The 13,176-nt window shown below is 33.0% G+C and overlaps 1 protein-coding gene across 1 annotated transcript in view; it reads left to right on the top strand.

The window, feature by feature from the left end:
* The window catches only part of LOC143054673 (uncharacterized), a 58,164-nt gene that overhangs the window by 12,629 nt on the left and 32,359 nt on the right, over nt 1–13,176 (top strand). The window contains exon 3 of the mRNA XM_076227691.1: nt 4,447–5,163. Coding sequence (XP_076083806.1) covers nt 4,447–5,163 — 717 coding nt within the window. The remainder of the gene's footprint in view (nt 1–4,446; nt 5,164–13,176) is intronic.

The raw sequence follows: 13,176 nt of genomic DNA, 5'->3' as shown, positions 1-13,176 counted from the left end.
AAATCTTTAATTGATTTGTAAAATCTTGACATTTGTTTTGTGTAAAAAAAAAATGTAATGTCAAAAATTTGATCACAATCCAAATTCAGAGCTGTATCACGCTTGAATGTTTTGTCCATACTTGCCCCAACTGTTCAGGGTTCGACCACTGCGGTCGTATAAAGCTGCACCCTGCGGAGCACCTGGTTTTTAACTGAAATTGTCTTGTCCGTAGACATTACCACAATATGTTTGTATCCGAATTTCCTTGTGTTCAGCCTAATTTGATAGGTAAAATGTATGTTATTTTTTCAAGAGAATGTCAAAATTGAGTTTTAATAATAGTTTGATTGTTTTAAACAGTCAGATATAGGAATTTCAATTAAAAGAATGTGTCTTCATTTTGACTTAATCAATAAATTATTGAGATATGTAAAGAATTATGGGTACATTTTTATATTTTACAAAATTTAAAACACACAGCTTAAAATTTAATTGGTAACTTTTAATCTTAACTTTAACAATCTTCTTTGAAAGCATTTAATTGAATATCAATAAAATGTCTTGTCCGTAGACATTATCAAAATGTATTTGTTTCCATTTTCATCGAAGTTAAGCATCATTTGATAAATAAACCTGATAAAATGTATGTTTTTTTTTCAAGAGAACACTTTCAGCTATATCAAAATTAGGTTTTAATAATGCATTTCATTAAATATGAATACAATGTCTTGTCCGTAGACAAAAAATATAAATTGTATTGCTAAGTTTGATGTTTATTGTAAGAATATGCATCAAATTATTTTAATGGTTTATACACCAAAAGAAAGGTTTTTTATGAAGTTTTGTTATTTAAAGATAAGTTTAGATACAGTTTTATCAGATAAGATTAATGATCAAAGAAAGCTACTGTTGTTCGAAATAACTGTGAGTTAAACATGTTCTTGTCAATTTTTTTTTTCAATTAAAATGTTCGATGTATTCAATAATTCTAAACATATTTTGTTGTCTTTGTCATTTACCAAAAATCTGACACTGGTGACCATGTCTTGAAGGCAACCATTAAAGAAAATTATACAGTTTTTAAACACCATTTATTTAATAAAAATATTAAATATTTTTTCCAAAAACTGCATGTAATTATATAAATGCTTCCAGTGTTAGCCTAACGATGGCATTTTTTTATAATTTAAACCATTTTTGAACCAAAATATCAAAAGAGTTTTTCCCTGAGGTGATACTCATTTTTGACTTTATGTGAAACACAAAATGCACATCTGATTGTGGCAAGGCCGACAGTTTGCAGTTAAAGTTTTCAATAATTTTTGTTGAGCCTGCAACTAACAGCGAAAGTAAGCAAGAAACTTGGTTCCGCGGAACCCTTTCAAATTTGTTTGTGTTTTTGTCTATTTAATATAGAACCTATAGACTAAATAAATCGGATCAATACTGAATTTCACAGTAGCAACTTAAAAACATGTAAAGGGGGTATTAGTCCCACTATGCGGAAGCTCTAGTCTTACCAAGTGATTACCGGGCTCTTGGTTTTAATTTCTTGGGAGCCTCTTGCCTCAAATAGTTTGACTATGTAAACAGCATATAGAAATGTTTTTTTTTTCAAATTTTTATATATTCCTTGTTATTTATCTTAGGGTGTTAACTCTATTCACTGTACAATCTTGTTCGAGATTCAAGAGGAAGAGAGAAAAAGCTGTTTTTTAATTTTAAGAATGACTTCCCCCTCCCTCTAACCTACATGGCATCAGTCACTAAGAATATAACAATAAAAAATCAAAAGAGATGTTACCAAGGGGTCAATGGAGTATCATAAGTCAAGAAATGCTACTATACAAGTAATAGTTATATTATTAGGAAAAATGTTTGAAAATATTTGAAATAAAATTAAAATATGCTCACAATACAAAGAGATATATCTACAACCAACCAAATGTGTTAGACAACTCCTTGTAGAAGTAATTGTTCTTTAAATATAAATGATTGAGTCTCACATGCACAAACATGAAATTTGGAGACTTATCATATCCCATTCTAGCAAATATTTTGTATATCTTTCAGTCAGATTAGTTTTGAAATGCCAACTCAAATACTTTATATTGGGTTGCAGCCGTACTTGACACCAATAATGATCAGATCATCCTTATTGATTTTAGGTCAATATCATAGACGAAATAGACCATTTTTTGTTCACATATGACACATACTGAAAGTTTGGGGCGCATATGGTGTTACCCCTGTCCGTCCGTCCTATTATGGGTATATAGTAATTCCACATAACTCCTCCTACAGTTTGAACGCTAGGAAGTTTTCACTTTGCTGGCTGGCTGCAGCAAAAGTACGTACTTGTAGAGGACTAGTTACCACACGACCAATTGTGAAATTATATCCATTAGAACTATAGTAACTGTTTAAGGATTTTTTGATGTCATTCTGTCTAAGATCAAGGTCAAAGTCAAACAGGCGACAAATTGTGCAGAAAACTGGTTTCCAGATTCTAAATCATCTTCTGTAAATTTGATTAAAATTTTACCTGGATGTAAGGTCACGTATAAAGGGAAAAGATTCCTATTACTTTAAAGGACATGTGACTATAATAAAGTTGCTTAATTATATATAGGAAGATGTGGTATGAGTGCCAATGAGACAACTCTCCATCCAAATGACAATTTATAAAAGTAAACCATTATAGGTCACGGTACGGCCTTCAACACGGAGCCTTGGCTCACACCGAACAGCAACCTATAAAAAATTACTAGTGTAAAACCATTCAAACGGGAAACATGTTAAAATATATAAAATATATGTATACATGTTGTTTCCGGATGCTTAATCAAATATCACAGATCACTTGAAATGGAAATCGATATTTACCTACATTTACAACATACCGTGTCCCATGGACACATTCCCTATTTATTTCACTTTTACTTTTAAGTCAGATAGACTTTAGGTTCTAGAGTATGTTAGACTTACATCATGTACATGTGTGGTTATGAATGTGGTGCTTTGTTTTATGCATGGGGATCTATTTAGAGATTCTTTGAGAGGCAGAAATGAAGATAAGGGTTCACAGTAGAACCTTTAAATTAAGAAACTTTTATTTTCGTGTTTAAATGGTTGTTACTTGAGCACCGTAAGTGATATGAGGTCATCAGTTATGATCAAAGTATTAAATGACATACTTAATGATTAAAAGGTCAATGGTTAATATGACCTTGACCTTTGACTATGATCCTTTTTTTCAAAATATCACAAAAAAAGATGGAACATGGTAGACACGACGAGACAGATCAAATGAAATATAGAAGGAGTCCCAAGGGATTATATCCAACCCTTGCTGTTTAAAAAGTTCAAAAATCTTATATAGTGTTGAGATCTCTTCCCCTGAACCATATATTTTCCTGTTTGACACATCACGATGCATTGAATGATAGATAGGATAAGTCATCAGGAGTCATCTCAACCTTTTCATTAGTAAATGTTTAAATATATTCTAATAATTTGAGATCCCCCACCCTCAATCATATATTTTCCTGTTAGTGATATCAAGAAGAATTGCATACTATAATGAGTCCAAGAGTAACATGTGTGACTTTGTTTAAAAGACTTTGAAACAGCATTCTGCTACAATCATTACTTGTTTTGAATGTGTCCATCGTGCACAAATGTTCACTCCTTTTACATCATTCTATCAAAACTTTTATCGATCCTACAACTGAATAAGGATTAAACCTTTCTGATTCTGTTAGATCTGCAGGATGTTTTATAGAATTATCGATTAATTTAAACTGAAAGGACAAATGTATTGTGGAGGTGCATTTTTTTATGTCTCTGCCATTAGGCGAAGACTTACGCAGTAAGAGTTTATGTGTTTCCGCAGTCTAACTTCAGTTTTTCTATTCCAAATTTTATGGAACTCCTACATAATGGTGAAGACCAAAACTTGCACACAGAGCTTGAATTTGGGTAGTGATTCGATTACCATTCTAGAGTTATGCCCTTTATTACTTGGAAAATTGCCATTTTTTTCGTTTCCGCTCTCTAACTTAAGTTTTCTTATTAAATTTGTTTATGAAACACAAAAACACAATGGTAAGAACCAAAACTAAGAACCGTGCGAGATTTATGCCCCTTTATGATTTTGGAAATTGTTTTTTTTTTCGTTTTCACCCTCTAACTTATGTTTGTCTCGTGCAAATTTTAGGAAACTTGTGCTAAATTCCAAAACACGCAAACAGAGTTCGAATTTGAGCAGTTAATTATTTACTGTTATCAAGTTATGATCCTTTTTTTACTTGGAAAATTGCAAAACTTGACCAGGGGCATTTGTGTCCTTAGACATATTCTTCTTTTACATTTTTTAACGAATAATTTATTTCCTATCTTTTTTAACACATTTTAAGTGAAAAAACATATTACATGTAGTTTCATTTTTTTTTTAAATTGTAGGCAACTATGAAGAAACTGAACTTCATGCAAGATTATTAAAACCATACGAAGAAAAAATAGCCAGTGAGGACAGCTCAGCCATCATTGAAGAAGCAGCCCACAAGACGTTTACAGACACCACTTCACCAACAGGTTTTGATGAATCAAAGGAACCAAGAACAGTATTTCAGCCTAAAAAACTTAAACCTCCAGTAGCCACTGAACATAAAACCCAACCTCCAGTAGACACTCAAATTATACGCCCTGTAGCCACTGAATATAAAGAAAAAACCTCAGAAGACACTAAATTTAAATTTTCAGAGGGAGCTCATGACACTATCAAAGACAACACCCTCATAACTATTTTGTACAGACGTGTTGATGAATCAACGGAATCAAAGACTTTATCTCAGCAGCCTGAAAAAATAAAACTTCCAGTAGTCACTCAAGTTGAACCTCCAGTAGTCACTCAAGTTGAACCCCAAGCATCTCAAGTAGCCAATATTTATCAAGAACAACAGCAAAACCTATCATTAGAAAAAGCTCATAAAGATATCAAATCCATGATGGAAAAAATGAAAGTTGATTTACATGACAAAGAGGAGTATGCCAATTTGTTATTATGGGATTTTGCTGGCGATGAAGAATTTTACCACACACACCAAACATTTCTGTCCCAAGATGCAATTTATCTGGTTATGACAAAACTTAACGAGGCTGATGACAAAAATGCACAAGGTAAGTATTGATATGATACATTTATATTTTTATACGACCTCAAAAAAATTCTTGCATTCGTATATTGCTATGATGTCGTTGTCTGCGCCAGCGTCGTCTAAAAACGCATTTGGTTTCCGGGCAATAACTTAAGTTTAAGTGTATGGATCTCTATGAAATTTTACCAGAAGGTTCAATACCATAGAAGATAGGTTGGGATTGATTTTGGGGATTATAATACCACCAGTTTTAAAGAAGTAGGGGCCAAAAACAAGCATTTTGTAGTTTCTGGACAATAACTTTTTTGTAAGTATTGATCTCTCTGACCTTGACCTACTTTCATGTTTCATTGGTCAGTGTTAAGGTTTCCTTGTTAAGTTCGTTTCTAAGAAACAATAAGCAATAGGTCAACTATATTTGGTCTATTGAATGATTGTTAGGTGAACATGTATTTCCAGTTTGGTTTATCTGACCTTGACTTCATTTTCTTGGATCATGATAAGTTCATGTGATACTTGTAGTAAAACTCTTTTTTTAGGACTATCAACATAAAATCAATGGTCAGTAAAGCAGGCGAGACATTTCAGCGTGTGCACTCTTCTTTATGTATGCCCCTGCCGTAGAGGAGGCCTCAGGAGGGGGCACTAGGTTTTACCCTTGTCTGTCCGTTAATACGTACGTACGTCCCAAAGTTGTTTTCCGTTCTTTAACTTAATTTAGCCTCAACCAAATGTTATGAAACTTGTAGACAATGCTTATTACCACAAAATACTGATGAAGTGTGAGTTTTGGTGGTGTCACTCTTACTATTCTAGAGTTATGTCCCTTTACAAATGGACAAATTGCTGAATTTTTCGTTTCCGTTCTCTAATTTAAGTTAGGTATGCCATGTATGCACAATACTTATTACCACAAAACTCAGATCAAGTACAAATTTGAGTAGCGTCACTTTAACTGTTCTTCATGGACACATTCCCCATTTATTTTTTTTGCAATTAACAGACGGCCTGGGATTAATTTCTTTTTACGTGATAAATTTGTAAACTTTAATAGATTGTTATGAAACTTGGAAATAAGCGAATCTTCAAGATCAAGAAAAAGCATTTAAAACAAAGTTCGATTTTTTTTAAATCCTGTATTTGATTGATAAATGGATAAAATCTTTTAGAGTCATTATTACACTTCTACACTGACATCAGCAATCCTAGGTGAGACACATGGTTCCAAGGAACCCTTTACAAATTCTTATATTACTCAGGGATGTTTCCAGGTGTTTTCAAATGGGTCCCTTGAATATCAAATTGGGAATTTTTATTCTAATTGGGAATTTTTTAAGCATAAAATCTAAGACGAAATAACACATTATTTTCCTGTAAAAACGGAAAATGTGTATTATTAAGTTTAACCTGTACACTGATGTTCATGTAAGTTGTAACATTTTGAATAATTCTGGATGGGCTACTGTTATTACATGAATATCATTGAACATGATGCACTAGTCTATTACTTAGCTATAGTTCCCTAGGCCTATTACAAAAACATATATTTCAGCTAACCTAAACCACTGGAAAAAAACTATTCATCAGGTATTTATTCAACAGCAGGAAATCTCTATAAATTTACCTTGATTCAAATGGATTTCAAATTGAACTGGTCAATTGTCGAATTTGACAACAAACTATGAAAAATTATAGTTGCCTTAATCGGTGACAGAAACTTTTCCGGAAATATCGATTTTTATTTTATTTTCCTGAATTGGGAATTCATTTTCACGTACATTTTTTGGGGGCCGCTGGCCAATTTAAGGGCCGCTCACCGACCCTAAACTATATAGTGGAATCATCCCTGATTACACCTGGCCATTTATGAAAATTAAATAGTTCATGTGTCCATTAACAAAATATTTTGCTATTGATGAGTATTTAATGACAGAAATGCACTTTCTAGATAATTCGTGAGCTTCCGGGGGGGTTAAATTTGCCCCTTGAACTTATCAGGAGGTTTTTTGCCATTGACCCTCTAAGGGCTCACAGGCCTCACAAATTTTGATTTTCTTGTAACATTCCTTTGGTCATACACTCTTTAACTTTTCTACATATTTATGTATATCCCTTAGTTTCATATGATTAGGTTGGAGTGTTCCTGATGAAGATATATCCCTTAGTTTCAAATGATAAGTTGGAGTGTTCCTGATGAAGATATATCCCTTAGTCTCAAATGATTAGGTTGGAATGTTCCTGATGAAGATATATCCCTTAGTCTCAATAATTAGGTTGGAGTGTTCCTGATGAAGATATATCCCTTAGTTTCAAATGATAAGTTGGAGTGTTCCTGATGAAGATATATCCCTTAGTTTCAAATGATAAATTGTAGTGTTCCTGATGAAGATATATCCCTTAGTCTCAAATGATTAGGTTGGAGTGTTCCTGATGAAGATATATCCCTTAGTTTCAAATGATAAGTTGGAGTGTTCCTGATGAAGATATATCTCTAAGTTTCAAATGATTAGGTTGGAGTGTTCCTGATGAAGATATATCCCTTAGTTTCAAATGATAAGTTGTAGTGTTCCTGATGAAGATATATCCCTTAGTTTCAAATGATGAGTTGTGGTGTTCCTGATGAAGATATATCCCTTAGTTTCAAATGATAAGTTGTAGTGTTCCTGATGAAGATATATCCCTAAGTTTCAAATGATAAGTTGTAGTGTTCCTGATGAAGATATATCCCTAAGTTTCAAATGATTAGGTTGGAGTGTTCCTGATGAAGATATATCCCTTAGTTTCAAATGATAAGTTGTAGTGTTCCTGATGAAGATATATCCCTAAGTTTCAAATGATAAGATTGAAGTGTTCCTGATTAGGTTGGAGTTTCCTGATGAAGATAAATCCTGTAAAGTGCTTCTGATGCACCTTAAAGTGTTGTTTCATTTATCTTGGGACATTTGCTTTATGGATTAATACATGTACACCAAATATCTTTTCTGTACAATTATATTCATAGGTTTGCCTCTTATCTTGTGTAAATTAAGTATAAACATGAAAAACTTTTTTCCTGCTTGAGCTGTCTTCAAAGATCTTGACCGATTTTTTCATTTTTTTTAAAAATATAAACGATGCTTGAAGATACTTTGCATTTATGTATTATTGGACGTAATTTGAAACTTCTGCATTCTACAAGCTTAAGAGAACCTTGATCTATCTTTGTACCCCTACTCAGAAGGAGTGAATGTATATGGATGTATATGGTGTATTTCCTATCGCTCTGTTAGTCGTCCCATGAAATTATAAGGTTCCAGTAATTTGGTATCCGACTTCAGTATTTATGTATGATATACTGCGTAATATATTTCACATTCATGATATACTGCATGATGTTTTTATAAGACCGCAAAAAAACTTTGCATTTGTATATTGGTATCACGTCGTGGACAACGTCCACATCGTCCTAAGACATTTGGTTTTCGTACAATAACTTTAGTATAAGTAAATAGAAATCTATGAAATTTAAACACAAGGTTTATGACCACAAAAGGAAGGTTGGGGCGTAAAGATTTTGGGGGTTATTGTCCCAACAGTTTAGAAATAAGGGGCAAAAAAGGGGCCCATTAATAAGCATTTTTCTAGTTTCCAGACAATATAACTTGTGGAATGGTGTATGGATCTCTGAAATTATACCACAAGTTTCCATACCACAAAGGGATGATAAAAATTGGCTTATGGCGGTTATGGCTCAAACCGTTAGGAATTAGGGGCAAAAAAGGTGGAAAACAAGGGTGTCCTGGTAAATGGACAATTACTTAAGTACAAAACATAAGTTAAAAGCAGTTTAAGGGAGGTAATTCAACCACAACATTTTGAATTTCCTCCCTTACACTGCTTTAAAATTATGTATAAAGAAATGTTGTATTGTCTTGAGGTGATTAGCTGTCAATTTATTTTTAGAAGTTACTATTTTAAATATGCTGATGCAGGCAATTTAATTTTAGCCATGATTATGTATGTCATTTTCTATTTTAAGACTTTTATGATGTATTTAAATGGGTTATTATGATTGCAAACTCCATTTGAAATTTGAATTGTGATTATGACCACTACTTTGAGAGAAAGATTTTTTTTTGGAAAAAGGGGGGGGGGACAATTTGTTCAGAAAATTTGGGGGGGTTGGGGGTTGAGGGGGGTCAATGAGCAACAGCATAGTGTATTGCACAAAAGCAAAAAAAAAGAATATAAATTCAAATCACATAACCATTTCAAGTTCTTTGACTACAGTTATTCTGTGTCTGAAACCTATAATGTGTCGAATATGTAATTACAATCCAAATTCGGACCTGTTTCAAGTGCGAAATTTGTGTCTATTTTTGCCCCAGCTGATCAGGGTTTGACCTCTGCAGTCATATCCAGCTGCGCTTGGCGAAGCAATTTATTCACATTCTTTGCATTTCAACTTTACAACTATGGAGCGCATTAATCCTCAATTTTTAATGCAAACTCATAGACAAGTAAACTTTGGCTCAAAATGATCTAGATATATTTCTCTTTCACCAAAAGTTTCATTTCTGCAAATTTGTTGGTAAGTTTAAGTAAACAAGGACATCAAAAGCACTATTTTGTGTCAGAGTAGGGCTACTTTTACATACGTTCTAAATTGGAGGGAGTAATTGGTGGTCTGACACCATAAGGGTAATTTCGAGTTTGCGGATCAAATACAATGAACAAATAATAATTCCAGGCAGTTGACAAAACACATCTATGATGATGAAATATAAATACAAGAATTAAAAACAAATAGATATATTGAAAATAACGAAAAAGCAGAAAATATTTTATACAGAAACTCAAAATTACTTCTGTTCACAAATTTTGAATTACATGTAAAAATCAGACTAAATATGACAGTAATTTTCTTTATTCATAAATAAATGTTGATATTACTTGTAGATTTTTATACGCCCGTCAAAATTATGGTATACAAATGTCCGGTGTCAGTCCGTCCGTCTGTCTGTCTGTCCGTCCGTCTGTCCGTATGTCCGGCGTAAACATGTCGCACCGTAACTTGAGAACGACTTATCCAAATTTCATGAAACTTAATATAGTTGTTTCTTATGATGGTCAAATGATCTGTATACTTTTTGGTGAAAATAAGATTTAAACTTTTTGAGTTACGGCACTTTATAACTAAAACAGGGGTGTGTTTTTTTCACATGTCGCACTGTATCTCAAAAACGATTCTTGATTATGACTTAAAACTTTACACACTTCTTAGTTATATTAATCTCAATATCTGTATACTTTTTTGGTGATGATTCAAAATTTCATTTTTGAGTTATTGAGTATTTTGTAAAAAAGGGGGAGGGTTTTTTTACATGTCGCGCCATATCTCAAAAACTATTTATGATTATTGCTCAAAACTTTACACATGTCTTTGTTATATTAATCTCAATATCTGTATACTTTTTGGTGATAATTCAAAATTTCATTTTTGAGTTATTAGTATTTTGTGAAAAAGGGGGAGGTTTTTTTTTACATGTTGTGCCGTATCTCAAAAACGATTTATGATTATTGGTTAAAACTTTACACACTTCTTTGTTCTATTAATCTAAAAATTTGTGTACTTTTTGGTGATTATTCAAAATTTTATTTTTGAGTTATTGAGTATTTTGTAAAACAGGGGAGGGTTTTTTACATGTCGCGCCGTATCTCAAAAATAAGTTATGATTATTGCTTAAAACTTTACACACTTCTTTGATATATTAATCTAAAGATCTGTATACTTTTTGGTTTTGATTCAAAATTTTATTTTGGTAATATTTAGTTTTTGTAAAAAAAAAAACCAGGGTGGGGGGTTTCACATGTCCTGCCGTGTCTTTAAAACAATATATGGTTATTGCTTAAAACTTTCTCATAAACTATTTATGATTATTGCATAAGACTTCCACATAAGACGTCCGGCGTATCATGCGCTCATGGCGCAGCTGTTTATTTTTATAGTGTGAACATTTTACTACAATTTCAAGAGGTAATTTATGTTCTCAGTTTTCAGAAGGGCCAATAAAAATCTAGAAGTTTCTTACTTTATTTTCACAGAGAAACTAATATATTATAATATATCAACTAGATATGATCTTGGACTATTATATTATTAGTATAATAGTCCCAGATATGATACACTTAAACAGCTTTGAATTTGAACTGTTTAAAATAATGGTACAATTAGTAATTAATGACCAATAGTTGAGACAACACACCCACCCACAGTGACACCCTCCCCACTACCAAAAAAATTATATTTCAATTAATAACATGAATAATATACAACTACAAGACAATTACATTTATTATTAAACCTGTTATACAACAGTGGTTTTGACAATGAAGCAAGCTAAAACTAACCTAACACCAAAAGCACATTACTTTTGTATCTTACTGAGTTAGGAAATATTTCAAGTAAAAGTAGGACCTGGAGTTTAGGTTGTGGACCTTTCAGTTTGGAGTGTTAAAGGTCCTGGACCTTCCCGTACCAAATGGTAATTTGAACCCCTGATGCTAATGCATGTGAGATGCTTTTAATGTGTAAACATATTACTGCAATTTTGAAGGGGTATATTTTTCTCAATATTTAAAGGTAAAAAAAAAGTAGCTGGAAGTTTCTTACTTTATTTTCACAAATAGTGCAACTATATTATATAATACCTGAATGTAAGCAAATCAAATGATATATAGGTGGCGTCCTTTGGGCCACTCTACCCCTCCTGTTTGATAACTTGGAAACGGTCGAGATCCCCACCCCTTAATTAACCATATATTAAAGTATAGGACAATATAATAAATCAAATAAAATATAGGGTTATGGAGTCAACCCCCTCTTGTTTGAGAACTTGGAAACAGTCTAGATCCCCACCCCTTAACCATATAGATTCATGTTTGTGACAAAATGAAAAATCAAATGAAATATAGGGAGAGTCGCTGTGGATCACCCCATCCCTCCTGTTTTAGAATTTAAAAACGGTCGAGATCCCCATCCCTAAACAATATATATTCATATATGGGACAATATAACACATCAGATGAAATATAGAGGGAGTCCCTTGGGTCACACCACCCCTCCTGTTTGATAATTTGAAAAACGTTGAGATACCCACACCTTAACCATATATATTCATGTATGGGGCAATATAACAATTAAAATGAAATATAGGGAATCCCTGGGGTCAACATACACCCTCCTGTTTGAGAACTTGTAAATGGTCAAGATCCTCACCCCTAAACCATATATACTCATGTATGGGACAATATAACAAATCTAATGAAAAATAGGGGAAGTCCCTGTGGTCACCCCACCCTTCCTGTTTCAGAACTTGGTAAGGTCGAGGTCCCCACACCCAAACAATATATATTCATGTATGGGCCAATATTACTAATTAAATTAAATAAAGGGGAGTCCTTGATGTTACCCTATCCTCTTCTGTTTGAGAACTTAGAAACCGATGAGATCCCCACCCCTAAAGCGTATATATTCCTGTATGGGACAATATAACAAATCAAATGAAATGTAGAGGAAGTCCCTATGGTCACCCTAACCCTTCCTGTTTGAGAACTTGAAAACCATTGAGATCCCCACCCCTAAACAATATATATCCATGTATGGGACAAAATAACAAATCATTTACATTTGCTTTTGGCAGGTCAGTCAGACCTCACCTTTGACCCCCGTAGTAGTGAACATTTGTCTGATTCATGTCTCATAACTTTTGTACTATAGAACACAAACTCAGTTTTATTTCCAGGGAAACCAGTCCATTCATACTTTTACATGTTCGTACTAAGTCAATTTGTACTAATAGCAGTCAACGAGAACCAACGTTAACTACCAAATAGAACAACTGCAATCATTGCGAACTTGTACCACTGCAGACTCACCATAAAAAAATTACATTGATATATGCATTGCTTTTGAAACCTTGATAACATAAAATTATTTGCCTTATTAATTAATTCATTAGATAAGCATAAATGTACTATATATGAATGTTCATGT

Source organism: Mytilus galloprovincialis, chromosome 12 (genome assembly GCF_965363235.1).
Source record: "Mytilus galloprovincialis chromosome 12, xbMytGall1.hap1.1, whole genome shotgun sequence".
Lineage (NCBI taxonomy): Eukaryota > Metazoa > Mollusca > Bivalvia > Mytilida > Mytilidae > Mytilus > Mytilus galloprovincialis.
This window is presented reverse-complemented; position numbering and strand designations above follow the sequence as displayed.